The sequence below is a fragment of the Drosophila tropicalis genome, unplaced genomic scaffold (genome assembly GCF_018151085.1).
Source record: "Drosophila tropicalis isolate 14030-0801.00 unplaced genomic scaffold, ASM1815108v1 contig_593, whole genome shotgun sequence".
Taxonomy (NCBI): domain Eukaryota; kingdom Metazoa; phylum Arthropoda; class Insecta; order Diptera; family Drosophilidae; genus Drosophila; species Drosophila tropicalis.
This window is the reverse complement of record NW_027173070.1, coordinates 6,366,595-6,385,213: the sequence shown is the minus strand read 5'-3', so window position 1 is coordinate 6,385,213 and position 18,619 is coordinate 6,366,595. Positions and strand designations below refer to the sequence as shown.

At 33.4% G+C, this 18,619-nt stretch overlaps 1 protein-coding gene across 7 annotated transcripts; it reads right to left on the bottom strand.

Moving 5' to 3' along the window:
• Positions 1–715: 715 nt before the first annotated feature.
• Positions 716–18,498, bottom strand: stj (straightjacket). 7 transcript variants are annotated; one of them, XM_068289558.1, is made up of 24 exons: positions 18,030–18,498; positions 17,876–17,957; positions 16,601–16,705; positions 16,263–16,539; positions 14,260–14,654; positions 13,565–14,014; positions 13,274–13,414; positions 12,716–12,799; positions 12,172–12,228; positions 7,489–7,569; positions 7,350–7,424; positions 7,189–7,296; positions 7,054–7,125; positions 6,732–6,934; positions 6,526–6,668; positions 6,264–6,320; positions 5,079–5,172; positions 4,543–4,590; positions 4,304–4,414; positions 4,126–4,244; positions 3,920–4,059; positions 3,638–3,862; positions 3,062–3,571; positions 716–2,213 (listed from the first exon to the last, which is right to left on the bottom strand). In XM_068289558.1, the coding sequence occupies exons 1-24, from the start codon at positions 18,146–18,148 to the stop codon at positions 2,121–2,123; spliced, it is 3,789 nt and encodes a 1,262-aa protein (XP_068145659.1). In that variant the 5' UTR covers positions 18,149–18,498; the 3' UTR covers positions 716–2,120. The 7 variants fall into 7 exon arrangements, with proteins under 7 accessions (XP_068145659.1, XP_068145666.1, XP_068145660.1 ...); XM_068289565.1 differs by lacking the exon at positions 12,172–12,228 and adding an exon at positions 10,506–10,559; XM_068289559.1 differs by lacking the exon at positions 4,543–4,590.
• Between the last annotated feature and the right edge of the window lie 121 nt (positions 18,499–18,619).

The following is an 18,619-nucleotide window of genomic DNA, read 5'->3' as shown; positions in this document are numbered from 1 at the left end:
ATTAATGAATTAAGCCATTTTTTTGTAATGCAAAAAAAAAAAAAAAAAAAAAAAAAAAATAAACTAAACATTTACAAAACAAAAACGAAAAAGAAAATCAGAAAAAGTTGTGTAAAATAATCTAAATTATGTTAAAATAAACTTTGTTAAGCATCAACAGAAAAAATTGAAATTTGCTAAAGTTGTTTTTATTCACAGTGTATTGGAGTGTATTTCAATATTAAAATGAAAGTTTCAACTTTCAGAGTTTCTCGATCAACTGAGTGGAAATTTCTTGGAAAAACCCTCCAACTTTTCATTTAAAAGATTTACAATTTAATTTTTTTTAATGTATTGATTTTCTTTATTATCTTTTTTCTTCTTTTAGCACATTAGACAAATGGTTTATTTTGGTTTTGTTTTTCATTTAAGATTAATATTATTAATGTTTAGTATTATGTGTGTGTGATTTTTATTTGTTAATCAAAAATTTGTTGCTTTAGCGCTGTGGAAAATGTTTCTTTTGTTTTCTGTTAGCAGACATAATATGGAAACTAAATTTCAAAAGTAAATAACCAAAATCATAATGAGAAATTGTTCTAAATATTATTATTATTCTTCACTAGAGTTTCACGTTTTAGTATGGATTAGAACAAGAACAACCTGTGAGAAGATTTTTGTTTTTGTTTTTTGAAATGATTTAACATATTGTTCTATATGTTTTACTTTTTTTCCGTTTTTCTTTGATTAAAATTTTGCTAATAGGTGAGGTGAAAAAAATCTGTGTTAATAATTAGTAAATTTATAACAAATTCTAGGCAGTTTGAATGGCACAAGTTAACATTAACCCTTATAAGTACAATCAATATGGATTGAAGTATTGAATTGAGAGATGATTGGATTAGATGTAAATAGATAAAGCCTGATAACAAGAAAGTTGAGGAAAGTCAGGGGCGGGAGAGTTAGAGAGTTAGAAGGGGCCAGAAAAGCTTTCAGTGGCTATGATTTTGTTTTTTTTTTTGTTTCATATATTGCCTAAATGAATTTCAACTAGTATTATCTCTAGTACTTTTGTTGTTGTTTTTTTCGGTTCTTTAAATCTGCGGCTCAGTTCTGTGGCTCATATCAAGTTAATGTAATAAAAAGTTTCATATATATGTAAGTGTATAGGTACTTGTGGGTTATGCTAGGTATCAATCAATCAGCATTAAGTTTTTTTTTTATATTATAATTTCTTGATCTGTTTTGGTTTTGCTTGTCTCTAGATTTTGTTTCTTTTCTTTAAACGAGTTTTGTTATAAAAGTAATTTATCTTAAAGTTGTTTTTTTCTTTATCTTGGGCTAAGCTAAGCATATAATACAAAAGCTACTTAATAATAATGCCTGGTTGTTGTTGTTTTTTTTGTATTTTTTTTTTCAAATGTTTTTTTGTCATATATAGGTTACTTGATCCGTATTTGTTTTTATCTTATTAAACATAAACTTAATAATTTTTACAAATGTGGCCATACTTAACTTAAGAATTTATACACATGCACTCACAGAAACACACTCATAACACACACACACACTTAAAACATACACACTTGGGCAGTAGTCGGCATTTAATTTTTTTATTTACTTATATATTTTAAACAGTGTGTGCTTTTAAAAAATTTGCTAGTAGCCTAAAATATATTTTAAGGCCCTGATTTGAATTTAGTAGTTAATAAACAGATGTTATATACGTTATAATAATTTATATATATATGTATTGTTTGGAAGGTCTACTATTTGTTTTGTCATTAATAGTTAGAGCACACACTGTTTGCATATATATGTATATATAATATATTATTTAATCATTCAACACTCGAAACATTGTCCTCGTTTTGTTAGCTACTTAGAAACTAATTTGGAAAAGATTCTCGTTTTGGGTATTTGGTTTTATTTTTATTTTGTGGAAAATATTAAACTGCGCTCAAGCATTATTGAGATGTAAAAAACTGTATTCATGTTTTACTTTGAGGTTTGCTTATTCATTTTTTGTTTTCTTTACTCATCCATTTCTACTAAATATAGTATAATACAATACATAAATAAAAAAAATAGCATATTGCCTAGTTCCTTTTTTTTTTTTTTTGGTTTAATTAAGCTAAACGCTAGAGCCAGCGACTTAATATATGACAAAGCAATATCAAAGTGAGATTCGCATAGATCGAGCAGGATCTGCCACACAGTTTAATGCCGCTTTCCTGTGAAACAAAGGAATATTATAAATATTTAGTATTTTAGAATTCTGAACTGACCACCACAAAGTTCCTTGAATCAAATTTCTTTAAATAATTTCTCACTTATAGTAGGCTTTCTTTAACAAGAGATATGGCTATAGATATATGGATAGTGTTCCAATCCGATGAGTTGTTTAATCTGATTTCAATTGTGTATGAAAGCTTTAATTTTAAATTATCACTCCGCTAACAGACAGATGGATAGACGAACATGGCCAAATCAACTCGGCTTCTCATGATGTTCAAGAAATTATATAGTTTATAGGGTCGAAAATATTTCCTTTTCTGCTTTACAAACAAGGGTTAAACAAGAAATTGAAAAATAAATTTCCTCCATAAAGGCTCACTAATAACTTGAAAATCCTTTGAAATATAAAATTTTAGAAACAAGTTTTTTTTTAGATCAACAATAAAAAACTCGATTGGTCTTGGTGAAATTCCCACATTCCAAAATAATTGTATCCTTCCACTACTCCACTAGGTTAAACCAATTTTCGTTGACTTATGTTATCCATAAAATGGATCACTATAACGTGGAAGAAATCCGAATTGAAGTTAACATTAGAAGAAGTTTTTTCATTATAGGTTAAGAACAAATATTGACCATGTGAAAAATTGTTTACTCTTATTTTGGAGGAGATACTTTGTGACAATGTTTTTTGGTTTGACTAGGGAGAGAGATGATTAGTAGGACTTCTAGCACTAACCAATTAAGATGGGCAATGAGAACCAGGCCAAAAAGATTTCGCCTTTCCTTGGCCAAGACTTTGCTAACCTGTTGCCAAATAACAATTTTAGCTGGTTATACTTACATTCGCATGGCGACTGATGCAGCTCTGTGGACGAACTCGATTAAATTCTCGGGCTTGCTTATAGCATCCCAACGATTCATTTACCGCCAAAGGATAGTTAATTCTCTGCGGATTAACTGATAGCACCAGGTTGGGATCCCTGGGGCATAGCTGATCGATGACCAGCAGTATGAGATTACTGAATGGTATCGGGAGCACCACAAATGGCCGCTCACATGCATGCGCTGTCATATTGTAGACAACATTGTCCTTCTCATTGTACAATGTGTACAATTCCCTCTGCATATCGCACGGCTTGAGACGCGTCCGATGCAGTGTTAAGTAACGCAACCAAGCTGTATTCTTCACTTGGCTGTTATCATCATGCTCTGGCTCCGGTTCGGTGCCATTCATATCAAGATACATTTCACTATAGCCCGACACTCCGGGTGTCCAATGCACTAGTTGTACAATATACCACAGCGCTGTATGCAGCAGCCATTTGCTTAAACGCATCACATGGTAGAGAGGCTGCCCAAATCAACAGGAAAGAGTATTAACCATAAGATCAATGAAAAGTTCTTAAGATTAACCCACCGAGAGCAGTGTATTGGAGGCATTGTTATCGTTCTTGGACTCAAAACACACTGCCTGATAGTCATAGACAATCACTCGTTTGTAGACCTTCTCCTCCACCAGACGCTTCATGATAGCTCCATTCACCTCACCAAAGAAGCGACCAGTTTCGTGTTGTCGCGATGAGATGATCACAAAGCCATTATTGTCCAGTATATAGCAGTCTTTGTCATCCACAGCACAGGCCTACAAGATATCAAATTGGAGAAACTACATGCCATGGATGAAGGTTCTTTCACTTACATTTCCTGTGATATTATGGAAGAGTTTATAAAGTGCCGAATGCTGAAACTGGAAGCCTACAACAGCAGCTGGAGCGGATTTGCCGCCTTCATTATGGAATATGGCATGACTGGCAGTGACTAAAATTTCCGAGTTGCTTTCTAATAAAGAGATAAGAACTTTAGTCTCTGCTTAAAATGGCCTATTGTTCGTTAGATCCTACTTACCGCCAGCATCAAAGGGTACAGAGTAGACAAAACTTTCTTCCCTTATAAAATGCTGATCTACGGCACGTTTATACCATATCTCATCAATGGCACGCTTATTATGCTGGCTAAATGTTTCTCTATAAAACGAAAGGGTATGAGAAACAAATCATTTCGGGTTTAGTTGTAAGGAACTTACCCAACTCCCGGTTCTTCGGGCATATTTGAATGAAACTCGTGCCATCTAGTCAGTCCACTGTGTGTGGCCAAAAAGGCAACAGTCACACCGAAACGCTGTTTGAATTCATTTCTACATATATGAATATATATAGGGTAAAATAAATACAAATTTATCAGTATCACTTATATTATGGTTATATTATAATGATAGTTTATGATAGATAGATAGAGATAGAGAGATTGAGAGAGAGAGTTTACCTTGGCAGCAAACCCATTAGAACGGCTATTGGGCTTGATGCGCTTGTGCTAGATATAAGTATTTTGTATTTGTTGTTGTTGTAGATGTTACATATATATCAGAAAAATATATATATATATATACACATATATATGGGAAGGCATTATGTTTTGTGATTAAAAGTTTGGTTTTTGTATTTTTTTGTTTGTTTGTTTGTGAGGAAAAGTTACAAAGATTTTTCAGTTTATATTGTTGTTGTTGTTTATTTTGGGGGGGTGCGAAAAAGACATTACGATATATAACGATATATCACATAAAAAACATTGCAAATAAATGTGAGAAAAAGAAAGGCGTACATAGAAATGATAATATCAAGATTAATATGTGCTGTTACGGCTGACTTTCCTATTTTTTTTTTTAAGTCAGCAATTTGGCCATACATTTTCTATATAATAAATACTACATAGATGTTTTGTATTGGCGTTGACTGTACTTTTGGTTGTTGATTTTGGTGCTAGCTTGTTTTTCTTTTTGTCTCAGTTTGTGGTGAACTTACCCTTTGTCGTCCTTTGAATTGAAACTTGTATTCTTGGAGAACCATTCAGTGACACGGGCATCGAAAACTAAAGCTTGCATTAACTGGCGATCGCCTGGAACATAAATTCAAATCAAATTAGTTTATGTAAGAAATCAAACAACATTTTACAACTAAAAACTACATTTTTGTTGTACTTAAGGTGAAATAAGTAAATATACATAAGCTGGGCTACTTATTTTTCATAAATCATAGACGAACACAGAAGGAACAGGGACAATTTTCAAATACTATTTCTCTGAGTACTTATAACATTGACAATTTATAATACATCTTGAGTGGCTTAAGGATTTGTATATTTCGAAAATCGAATCTAGTTTGATTCATAGAACAAAGTTAGTTTTTAATCGAGTAGTGGCAATGAATCAGAATCTCTATAATGCTCCAAGAATCAACACTATTTAAAAAAAAAGGTTTGCTTTCAAAATATTTATATAAATGTAAAAAAAGTACTGCCTACTTTTAGGATTTATATTTTTTGAACTAAGCAATCAGCTTGAAAATTGACGGGATATGGTAATAGGACGAAATTTCATTGACATGTGATATATATATATAAATATAATTATATAAAAATACTTTCAAAATTAGGAATCTGAAGGACATGAATTTGATACTAAACTAGTTTTTGTAAATATTTTCTGAAAAGTTTCTAGCCCTTGAGACTTTTGAGAAAAAATAGAGAAAGTTCGCCTATTTAATTAAGATATTGAAACTCATTAGGAATTATTTCATTTAAACAGCCTTACATAGGAAATTAAACAAAACAAATAAATCATTGTGAAACATGCAGAAAAGTTGTTGGGTTCATTTTTTTACAGTGCAAATTCCTCAGCTAATACAAAAAATGGGCAAAATAGAATTTAATTAAACATTTTCGTCTTATATTTAATTAAATTTTTGTTTTTCGATTTGCCTTCAAATGAGAAAAATAAAACCTAAGTAGTTTTCCATTTTTAACTACATTTAACAGGCATATCCAATTAAGATTTATTTCCTTTAAGATTTAGATTTGTTTTTTTTTTAGGTTTTTTAGTTTTAAGTGCAAGTGCAATAAATTTAAGAACAATTAAATTTGGTGCTATTTGTGGTGGATGAGTTGTTTTTGTATTCTGTTTTCTTTTTCTTCGATCTTTTGTTACTCACAATAATAGCTTTCTTTATCATTGATTGATGGATAGCGGCCAGTTGATGAGTTGTTAGCTGTGAATTTGCATGAGATTCGGTTTTTGGTTTTTTTTTTTTTGTCGGTTTTCAAACACAAAATGCATAACAAAGTTTTCGAAAAAGCAGTAGATTGATAGAAAAATAGAACTCAAAGCGGAAATTTCGTTGATGGAGAATCTAATGGGAATGGGGCGGGATTCCTTTCGATAGGGTGTAAAGGGGGAGGGGGGGGCATACTTACAAAACATGGCCGCCGCATGCTCTGGGGGCATAGCGCTTCGACTCGCTGGCCAATGCCAGCCAGGCTCAGACATACGCTCCAGGAAAAACATTAATTCTGTTTCGGGCGTTCTGAATGTCCTGTTGCTGTGCTTGCAAAATAGCCTACAATAGGAGGATAATACTTTGATTAATGTTTAATTGATGGTCGGTGATAAAACAACTGACCAATCGGGATGGATTTTCCAGCGTTTGCCATCGAAGAAGCTGCGTATATTTGTGCCCTTGATATTAATACGATGAATTTCCTGTTCGGCTCGTATATCCATGCGACTAACACCATATTGCTCTGGATATGAAATGACCAAGGTGAATGGAGTGTTCTTTATGGCTGTCCAATAATATTGACGCTTGATGCGAGCCACTCGTTTCTAACGGATAAAAAATAGATCAAGTAAGCTTGGCTCAAGAATTTATTTTACACATAGGTTTTTGACCCTAAAGTTCAGACTGATCAAGAATATATACAAATACCACAGTTTAAACTTACCATTTCATCGAAATGATTTTTCACCAACATCCATTTGCTGCCAGTCGATTGATTTATTATGGAATCTCGTATCTGCATATATTGAAGTACTCATTAATTATCTTATTGATCTGTTAATGCTAAAATAATGCTTACCGTCATTAGCACTGGATTAAAATCTCTGGGGAGTCGATCATCATCCAAAAGCTCAACTTCAATCATATCAACGCTATTGTAAGCTGGTTTTAGTATATAACCTTGGAACTATATGAAACACGTTAGTGTAAATAGGTCATCATTTGAATATTTATACTTACAATTGGACGAAAATCTGGATGGAATAGTACATAACCATTATTGGTTACTATAAACGCATAGCCATTTACGCCAAGCTAAAAAAATAAATTATCGGATTAAAACAGAGAAAATTCCGCTTTATGCCCCATTTACACTTACCACAAATGGCGACAGCAGTTTTTTAATCTCATTAATGGGCACATCGGTACCAGCCACGCCCAATATATTGGCAATTCTTGTCTGTGCATGTTACAAAAGGTTTTTTTTGGGTTTTGTTTAATTTTTTTTTTTGAACAAAAAGATAATGCAAAAAAGATTTTCGATCAAGAATCGTATAAAGACATTAAATTTCTTGGGGGGAAAAGGACATTATCAAAACGATTTACAAGTACAGAGAATTTTTATGTTTATCTTGTTATATGTTTTGTTATGGTTTTTTAATTTTTGCAAATACTGAAAAATGAATGCTAGTTAATAAAACAGAAATTTTTGTTTTGTTTTTTTTTTCGGCTTACACTGCAAAAAGGCATTTCACAAAGACAAAATAAACCAAAAAAAAAAAAATTTAATAAGAATTTGAAACAATGTTTATATGCAAATATATGAAGAAGCAGCTTAATTTTTTTTTTTTTTTTTTTTTACTTTCAAATTTAGTTGTTCTACAAAAAATTTTGATTGATGTTTAAAATTACAATTACAAAAGAATTTAAAAGAATTGAATTTTGCAATTTTTTTCTTTGATTTTTGTTATTTTTTTTTTTTTATTAAGTTTTTTTTTTTTTCAAATTGCGGCTAATTTACATGGCTAGCAGAAGAGTAGTACTAAGAGCGTATGTTTATGCGAGAAATGATGTACAGAATGTATGTAAGCATGTACGTATGTATGTATGTACGAGTATGTATGTATGTATATAGAGAATTGAAGAAAACAAAACTTAGGAATAAGAAAAAAAAAAAGAGTCAGAAAGGACTGGGTTAATATCGGCGATGCCAAAGTTTTAATAGTCTTGCCAGATTCATGTTCGATCCATCAACTTTGGAAATTGTGCTATATACAAATCGTTTAAGTTGATACTTTGCTTAATGCTATATTAAAGAATCAAGTGGATTCGTTATTAGAGTCTCATTTTCATCTGACAAAAACTCATTTAAGTTAAAAAGATTTGTATGTGATTAGTATATACATAAATTCATTTTAAAAAATATCAAAGAAGTTAAATTCGGCTATGCCGAAGTTTATATACCCTTGCAGTCCTTGACAATAATAATTTCACATGTTCAAAATTTGTTTTCTGCAACTCAATTCATTAATATACAAACAAAACAATTTTACTCTTCATACTATGTTCAATTTGTTCTTCTTCTTCCCTCATTCCCTAAGCAAAGCAACGCACGCATACACATACAGTTTATGTAGCGTTGCGTCTGTGTGTGTATGCATGTGCTCTGTTGATTTGATGATGACGTAGTAGGCAGCAAGCAGAGCTGCCGGCAGCGATTGAACCGATTTATATAGACTGTAACTTGTGTTCTATTTATCCGATCAGGGTCAAATTTTGGGATCTGAGATTTTATATCAAATTCTATTATATTGGTAAATTTCATGGGGATACTCCAATTTTTGCAAAAATTTTTGTTCCAGAGCTATATGATATAGTAGTCCGATCCCAAAGATTTTCATACTTTATCTCACCCGGGTAAAAAAAAGCTCCCAAAAAAAATTTCATCCCGATAGCTCTTAAGATGGCTGAGTAAAACGCGTACGCACCGACGGACAGACGGACAGACGGACATGGCTATATCGACTTAGCTTCTCATGCTGATCAAGAATATATATACTTTATGGGGTCGGAAACGTCTCCTTCTGTGCGTTACAAACATCTGACCAATTTTATAATACCCTCTGCAAGGGTATAAAAACTCATAAGAAACTTGGGTTTCTTCGCAAATCTTGTTTTTCGATAACTTTAGAAAATACATTCAGTGAATTTCTTTAAATTTTTCATTCCACTTGAAGGAATTGACATGTAAGACAATATTTATTTTTAAAACACTTTTAATTTTCAACTCAAAATCCTTTTCTGAAGTCGGGTGACAATTTTTTAAAGTAGAGTTGAGAAAATTTCTTCTTCAACAAAGTATCCATACGGATATACTAATCAGATATCCTGATAGAGGATAATGAAATGGATAACGAGTGTTTTTTGCAATCAGACAGACAGATAAACATGCTCATTCATCTATGATCCAAAGTATACACTATATAATTCACATTAGATGGTCAAATTTACAAAGCAAGAGTATTGAAATAATGTACAGCTTTTTATAGGTTTGGTATTAGAAGAAATCAACTTAAAAAGTGTTGTGTAAAAAGCTGTTTACAAAGTCAAAGTGTAGAGTGGGCTTTTTTTTTTGAGTTTGTGGAGTGTGGTAAGAAATGGGTGGGTGTGAATAGGGCTTTTGTTATTTGACACAAAATGTGGTACAGTTGTGTGTGGTGTTTGTTTGCGTTGTTTTCTTTGTGTGTGTGTGTTTTTTTTTTTAATTTTTGCTTCACAGTTTTTATACCCTTCACACTATTAGTTGTGTATTTTATTCTACATATTTTAAATATATAGAGATTGAGACAGAGAGAGCGTGAGAGAGAGAGAAAGAGCGAAACATTTGATCATTTGCAGCTAAAGAAAACGAAATTTTTTTTTGACGAAAGACAGTTAGTAGATTTTTTTTTGCAGGTGACCCAAAATAATTTGACAGACGTCTTAAGGTGCCCTTTTAAACAACAGCATTTCTTAGCGAAGCTCTTTTACACAGATACAGAATATATATTAAGATAAATATATATAGATAGAGAGAGAGAGAGAGATAGAGAGACAAGGGATCAACACGAAAATTAAAAAGAATAAATTTGGTGAAGCACAAAACCAAGAAAAATGGTTAATGGGCGTGTTTTTTTTTTAGAGAGAGGTGCTCGTAGAAAATTAATGCCAAAAATGGTAAAAATAAAAAAGAATTTTTTTTTTTTTTTTTTTGCAAAGACATGCCATACAAAAATTGGAAGAAAATTTTACTTTTTTTTGTTGTTATTGAAGGTTTTTTTTTTTTTTTTTTTTTGGTTTAGTTAGATTTGCTTGCAGTTGTTGTTTGAATTGAATTTTAGAAACAATTTTACTCACAACTTGAAGATTTATTTTCGCAGCCGGATTTATATCGGTCGTTAGATTAATGAGCTGTGAATTGGTATTTTTTGATATAAAATCAATCAATTAACTAGTTGGGAATTAAACTTAAAAACGACAAACTTAAATAAGGCTTACGTCGATTAACTACTGTGTCAAAAAACAAATAATCCAGAAAATGTAAAAAAAATTGAAAATATTTCAAAATGTTTTCCCATGTTTAAGGTCTTGAAGTAATTCAAAGTATTTTTAAAACGATTTTCCTTGTTTCAGGTATTATCTTCCGTCTTTGTCTTCTCTCTTTACTTGAGTGAGAAAAAACTCTGATTCTGGAACATTTTTGGACACAGTAGTAAGAGACTGAGAGTAAGAAATAGAAGGTGAAAGTGATAGAGAGTTGAAGAAGTACAATAGGGCTAACAGCTAGGGATTAACAGAGAATGGGGAGAGAGATAGAGAGTTCCTTTGTCCTGTGGGGGTCTGCTCTTATTTCTTTTACTAGTTCTTCTTCATCATATGAAGGGTATAAAAACAAGATTAAATAAAGGATGGCCTTCCATTTTGTATTTGTGGATTGTATCTAATGTGGTTTTTGGTTTTGAGGAATATGTTGATTAGTTGGTTGTTTTTTTGTTGTTGTTGTTGTTGTTGTGGATTGTCCAGTGTGCTCTATAGGGCCTCCAGCACTAGCCTAAGTTTTGGTTTTTGGGGTTTCCAATTACTAAAACATCAATTGGATATACGATTATAGTAATGCTAACACGCTTGGGTTAAATAGTTAGTTAGGGATGAGGGAATTAAAACGTTTACATACTTTTTTATTTCTATACGAACGCGACTTTTAACCAATATTGTGTTTTTCGTTAATATATGTATAAATTTTTGTTTTTTTGGTTTGGTTGTTTGAAACAAACGTTTATAAAATTCTACTACGGAAAATGCTACAGTAATTGAAAACTCTAGGCATAGCTATGTATATATATATGATATATATAATATGTAAGATATATATTATAAGAAAATTAATATAATTATGTAATCTATATATCGTTTAAAATACGTTACCAATCGAATTGAATTTGTATACAAAAATTTGTTATGATTGTTTTTGAGTAATCGATTGAGCCTAGTTATAGGAACACACGAGAAACATGATCCTAGATCATGTGTGTATATAGCTAAAAATTTTGATTTACGATTATATGTAGTACTTATATAACTCTAGAAATATATATGTAGGTATATATATATAAATAGAGTAGTATCGGTTAAATATGGTTGAATTCAATTTTTTAAGGTATGCATGTATGTAGCGCAAAGTATAACAAATTGTTTACTTTTAGTAAGTAATTATATATAAGTAGTAGTAGTAGTAGTAGTTAGGTAGTTGGTATATATATATAAATATATATATATAAGATATATAGATAGATTTCAAATACGAATATATGCGATTAATTGGCGTATGTATGTAGGTATATAAAAACTTTCATTTAAGAGCAGTAAAATTACTTGGTACGCAAAAAATATCTTTTTTTTTTTTTTTTTTTTGTTTTCTCAAATTAAGTACTTAATACAAGTTTTTTTTTGGGTTTTTCGAATTTCAAATTTTTGTTTTTCTGAATTTTTATTTTTGTTAGAATTTGGCATTATTGGTTTGTACCTCACGTGTTTGCAATTCCCAGAGTGCTTCGTTTATTAAAACTTCTTCGGTGATATTCTGTGGTATAGTTGTGTATAGTTTTGATAGTTGTTGTTGTTGTTGTAATAAGTAGTAGTAGTAGTAGTAGTAATAGGTAGGTAGTAGGTGGTAAATTGTGTGTTATATAATATAACGCATAAAATATTAATATATAGTAGAGGTAGTATATAGTGAGTTTTTTTTTGTTATAAAGATAGAGATTTGGTTTTCATTTTTTAGATTTATCTTTTTTTTTTGGAATGATAAGATCTTTTTGTTTTTTTTTTTTGAGTGGTAGGAGATGGTCGGGTGGGGGAGAGAGATAGAGATAGAGAGACAGAGCATAATGAGCGCGATATGGCAAACGTTGCGACGTGTCGATACATCGTTATGTTCTCTTGATTTCATATTTAGAGCTAAAAATTTTGCTGTGCTGTTTTCTTTCTTTGATTTTCAGTTTAAAAGTTGAGGAGAGCGTGTTTTCTATATACATAGATCACGCAAATATCCTGGAACTCTTACTTACCGCATTCTCACGTCGATCGTAAATGGGCATCGATACGGTGGTCATGAATTGATAGACATTTGAATCAATGGGCTGGTTCCAAGACTGTGAAATGAAAAGAAATATTTTAAATTAAGTTTAAGTCAGCTCGAATTAAAGAAAGGAAAATTTCATTAAATAAGTTTTAGTAATCTGAAAGGATATACTAAGATCATAGACCTAGAAGGTCTGCTTTAAGCCATCATAAATCTCCCCACACAGATTTTGGAAATTTGTTTATATCATGCAAAATTACTTCTTTTAATGTCAATATTTTTCTTGTGCTTGAAAACTGAGAGCTTCTTTTATTATGAATGAAAGAATTCAGTTAGCTGTAATAAGGGTTTCTCATTAAAATGTCCTGTAATTAAAATCTGGCTCAAACTCACTCGAAACCTATCAATTTCAGTTTATAATTGCCAAGGAAACTTAAAATTTCACCCAAAATACTTTTTAGATGCATAGACTTTAAAGGGAATTAGCTCTTTTGACTTATTCAATTTGGTTAGGAAACATTTAACAACTTGTTGGCATTCTTACCTCCTTGGTCCTTCGATAGGCACGTCTGGCCATCTCTTTGGGATGTAGCATGCGATCCTGAACCTGCCAATATTCCAATACATCGGCCTTCTGCTCTTCACATTGTTTAATATCCCATAAATAGTCAGAGAGCTTGGTATCCTAGATCATAGCAAAGTTTGGTGTTTGTTTTTGTTTTTTTTTCGATTGTTTGTTGTTGTTTGTTTGTTTGTTTCATTGTTTGTTTCGATTTGGAAATCATATACATACATACTAGAGTATTTGATAAGCCTATTAAACTAAAAAACTAACCTCAATATCCGCATAAACCTGCGTCCATATCACCGGATGATCATGCCTACCCAATACCAAGGGTCTAGCCATAACCGGTATATAATTCAATACCATCTCACGCACCTCAGCCGTATCACTAAGATGTACATAATAGCCCTGATTTTCGCATGCCATCCACCGTATATCATCCCAATTCGCCACCTCTTTGCCAATTAGATAGGTGAAAACACGAACCGGCTTATATGGCGGATCCCGCCAATTATGCAATTCGAAGACAGCCCGATTATTCTCGGGCGCCCCATCACCAATGATCATAATCGCCTGGTTACATTGTGCGCCGCGTGACGATGACTTTGTCTCTTCCAATATCTCGAATGCTCTTGTCAATGCAGCGGTATAATTGGCAATACATTTGGGTTTAAACGATTCAATCCCTTCTTTCAGTTCACGTATGTTGCCCAGATTGGCCTGGATGAATTTCGATTTTTGTTTGAGTTTCAAATGTATTCGTTTGTTTGTTTGTTTTTTTGGAGGGGAGAAAGGGAATTGATTCATGTTTGAAGCCGCATCGATGGGTGTTTTTTGGTTTTAAAAGAAGTTTTTGTTATTGACAAGTGGTCGATTGGAAGGGGGGGGGGGATAGAAAAAAATAAAATTAAATGTCAAAAGTTTGAAATTAAATTTAATTAGAGTAATAGAAAAAATGTATATACTTGAATCAGTGTATCCTCGAAACATTCAACAACTGGCTTTACATCCTTATCAAAGGTGAAGATGTTCACAAAGTCATTTGTACCTAATGTATCAAGTATCGTATTGACAACATGCTTTGCGATATCTAGCCTCTGTCCCAACATTGAACCAGATCCATCCATTAGGATAACAATATCCTTTGGACTTGTCGCCGCCTCCATGTACCAAGAGCGTAAACGGCAATCATATAGATCGACCGGTACGTCCTTTTTCCATTTCGATGCAGGGAATTGACGCATAAAGCCAGTAGAACTGCCAAAAAATTGCCACGATAATGTTGGATCGTTTTTGTAATTATCACGAAATATTTGATCCAAATTCTCCGACCATTGAATAGCTTTTATAACATCCGATGCTGTGTTGTGATGTGTGTTTGGTGTGTGTTTTTTGGTGTGTGGTGTTCATGATGAGTGTTTTATTTTTGTTTTGTATATTGGCCATGTTCACAATAATGAATTCGGTTGATTTATGTCAAAGAAAAAGGGGAAGAATTTATATAGAAATATATAGATTAGTTGACTTTTTGTTTTTTTTTTTTTTTGGTTTTGTTTCTTATTAGTGACGGGAAATGGTTTGGTTTGGTTTTCAAAAGTTAAACTATTAATGAAATTTGTATGATTTTTGTTATGTTTTTAATTTCAAGACATAGCACAAGGCGGTGCAGGCGGTGGTTTAATGGTTTTACTTTTTAGTTTACTTTGTTGGTTTCTTTTTGTTGGGTTTCATTTTTGGTGTGCTCTGTGTGTTTACTCTTGTTACTGTTGTTGTTGTTGTTGTTATTATTATTGTTGTGTTCAAGTGGCTTAGTTGGGTGTTGTACGGTTTTTGGCAAAGCATTCCGCGTGTCGGCATTTTAATATAAAACATTCACAGCGCCTACGCATGCGCAACAGCAACGTACACAATGCAACATCGACGGCAGCTCTAAAAGTTTTCATTTAAGTACAGTTGTGCTCAGAGATAAGATACAACCTAACTACCCGACTATAAGGACACTTTAGAATCACTCTTCAGTTGATGGAATAGTAATCTGTTGATTACACAGGCGAAAAATTATGAACCAACCTCCCAAAACTTAAAGGCTTTCAGATTCGGATTGTCTTAGCATCGAAAAAATGACTTTCTTAGCGACTTTACTATCGCAGTCAGTACACAGAGCCTAAAGTCTGCCGTAGCGCTGCCGTCACACGTAATGCTCGTGCCGCTTTCGGCAATGTCTCATCGGCTGTTGCTATGACTCATTTGTCAGAATGAACCAAGAAAACGTTTCTTACTTCGTGTTAGCAATAATTATGGCATTGCGATCGCTAATCTACATTATGATATTGAAGTTTAGTCAAAATACTCTCGAATATAAGTGGTTAATTTAGATTATCACAGTTAAGCTCTGTTAACTGTTGGTGGATCTGTCAAATTTGGTCTTTAGTTTCGTCAGTTAAATGTCAATCCCATCTCTGATCTGCATAAACATTAGGTACAGTTGTATTGTGGCCGAGGATAGTTGCATTGAATTGCTTGCTGTGTGCTTGCGTTCATTATAATGATAATTATTTTTTTTTTATGGCGCGCATTGACTCAAGCGGTTTGGAAATTGAAAAAGAAAAAGTAGGCGCAACATACGACAGATGAAATAAAAAAAATACGATTTTCAAAACGATTGAACTAACTAGCATATTAGAAAAAAGATACGAGACGAGCGTTTTGTTTAAGATCTACTTTTGGGCTAGACAGAGACGCATAGTGGTTGTGGTGGTATTGCAGGTGGTGGTGGTGTTTGTGGTGTGCTTAGAGTGTTTTGTGTCATTAAAAGCTTTTACATAGATATAGACATATACAATATGACAACAGATATAGACAACAACACGCAGTGTAATAGAGAATTAGAGAGAGAGAGAGAGAGAGAGAGAGACATAGAGAAGAAAAGACATGGATTATGGCATAGTATGTGAGCATTAGTTCAAACCTCGATCGAACACATTCACCGGCACATGCACCGAACTGACACTGAAGTTAACCGCAGTGTTATGGAACTCCGGTCTTGGTGTTAGCTCCAAAACTTTCGGCTGCACATAGATCAATGGTTCACCAATGTCCTTATCCATATCGGGTGCTGGTGTGGGTATCGGTGGTATCGGATCATTGGGCTCCAACATTTCTTTGGCATTATAATACGAGAACATTTTGTCGGCCATATCGTTTTGATGCGACAAAGCCGTATTCTCTGCCGTGTCCATAATGCGCTGTAAAATTACACACGATTAAGATGGAAGAATAAGAGAAGACTTAATGTGTTCTACTTACACGCACTGCGCTCACTTTCAGATCCATCATCATTTCAATTTCTTTGGCCATTGAATCGACTATGGAGGGTCCATTTCGTATGACTACCTTGGCTTCTTTGAAACTCTGTTAATCAAAGAATGAAACGTTTTGTTAGGAATAAAGCAAAAGTACCTAGACTCTCATTTGTTAATCCTGTCAGTCCATGATTATTGTAAAAAAATTGTGCAATGTTTTAAATTTTCAAATCTAAGGGGATTTTGAAATATTTTTCTAATTGAGTCAAATCATCCCATTGAAATGATCTGCATTAAAACTCAGGGAAATAAAGCTTAATTCAAATTGTAAGTTTTTGATAGATGCCTGATCCAAATTTTCTATAATCTAAATGAGTTAATCGACAGGATAGAGTGCCTAATATGGAGCCTGGAAATGATGACAACCTCAAACTTTTTCTTCTTAATTCTTTTTTTTCATTCTAATTTATTGAAAAAGGTGAGTAAATTAATTGTAGGGCTATTTGGACTGCAACCCCCCTCATTAAGAGATCTTTTTGTCATGGCAGTAGGCTACACGTTCTTTAAGCCTGAACCAGTTGGGAATTACAAGTGGGTTTGGGGACTAACCAAACAAGTGTTACTTTTATGAAATGTTGGCGCTGTTTACTTTTTTTTTAATAATTTATAACAAGTTTTAATTACTAATTGCTGATAGAAGAGCAAACATATGAATAGTTTAACCAGAAAGTACTTAAGTACTTAATATCCATTACACTTGAAGAACCGCTCAAAAGTTGTCATAATTGAGAAACCATTGAAGTGTCGACACTTGAAAAAAGCAAAGTCAAGAACATTCTTTCGAACACATGTGACCAGAGTGTGAACAGCGGGAAATTTTGTGACGTCCCAGTGGTAAATTATTGACCTATGTATATGTATGAATAAAATATTTTTAGCTGTGTTTTTTATATCATTCGAAAATCAAATTGTGTTGCCTAAAAATAAATGAAGGCAGCTGCTGTCTATCCTACGCAGTAGAGGACAAACTGACCTCATAAAAAGCCGCCAGCAGCCCAGCAGCAGCAGCAGCAGCAGCAGCAGCAGCCAAATACATTTCATACATATAATTGCCTGGCCAGCCTTTAACCCAAATACGAGTAACCTACCTCCCCCTAGGCCACAAACCGCCCGACCTCAACCGACTTCACCCCACACAAACACACACACACACACACATGTACACAAACTTGCTTGTTGGGGGGTGTTTAAGGAGTGTGGAAAAATCAATAGTACTCACCTCTTGCACCTCCTTGCGACGTGTGATAAAATCACCCAGATGAAACAATTCCATGCCCAATTTGTCGGCCCAAGAATGAACGCTGAAGATGCCAAAATTTGAGTTAATTAGTATTAAAATGTTTTCGTTTCCCTTTTCTTTAGTGCTGGCTTACAGATTGTAGTTGATTTTCTCGCCAGGCAGCAAATTGACACCCGGAGCCTGACAGATGAACACACAGAGTAGAAGGCTCAGGCAGAGATGCCACCAGGTCCTTCCAAAGGACCACGCCATAGTTCTTAATTAAATGAACCTTTGGCTGCTGCTGCTGCGGCTGGTCTTGCTGCTGCTGTTGTCGTCGTCTAATGATCGAACGCGACATATATAATTTAGGCTGAAATGAGCTTTTTTTTTGTTGGTTGCCTAGTTTTTCTTCTTCTGCAACCCGTTAGCTAGGCTCTGGCCACCTGCCGAGGCCTTTCGCATGCATAATTCTTCACTTTTCAACACAATTTTCAATTTGCAATACGTTTGGCTCTTAATTCGTCTGAATAAACATTTGAAAACACTTTTTCGAGTTCAGTTCGAGCGTGTGGAAAATATTTTTGTGTGTGTAAAAAACTTTTCTCTGTATACTGTCTTGGCCAATCTGACGTTTCGTTGACAGTTCTGTGTCAGCGATGAGTTCATCCTTTGTTCTCCTGCTGCAAGAGTGAGACATTCCAGCATACTTTCCAGGTATTCATAGCTGGACTCTTCTAGCCT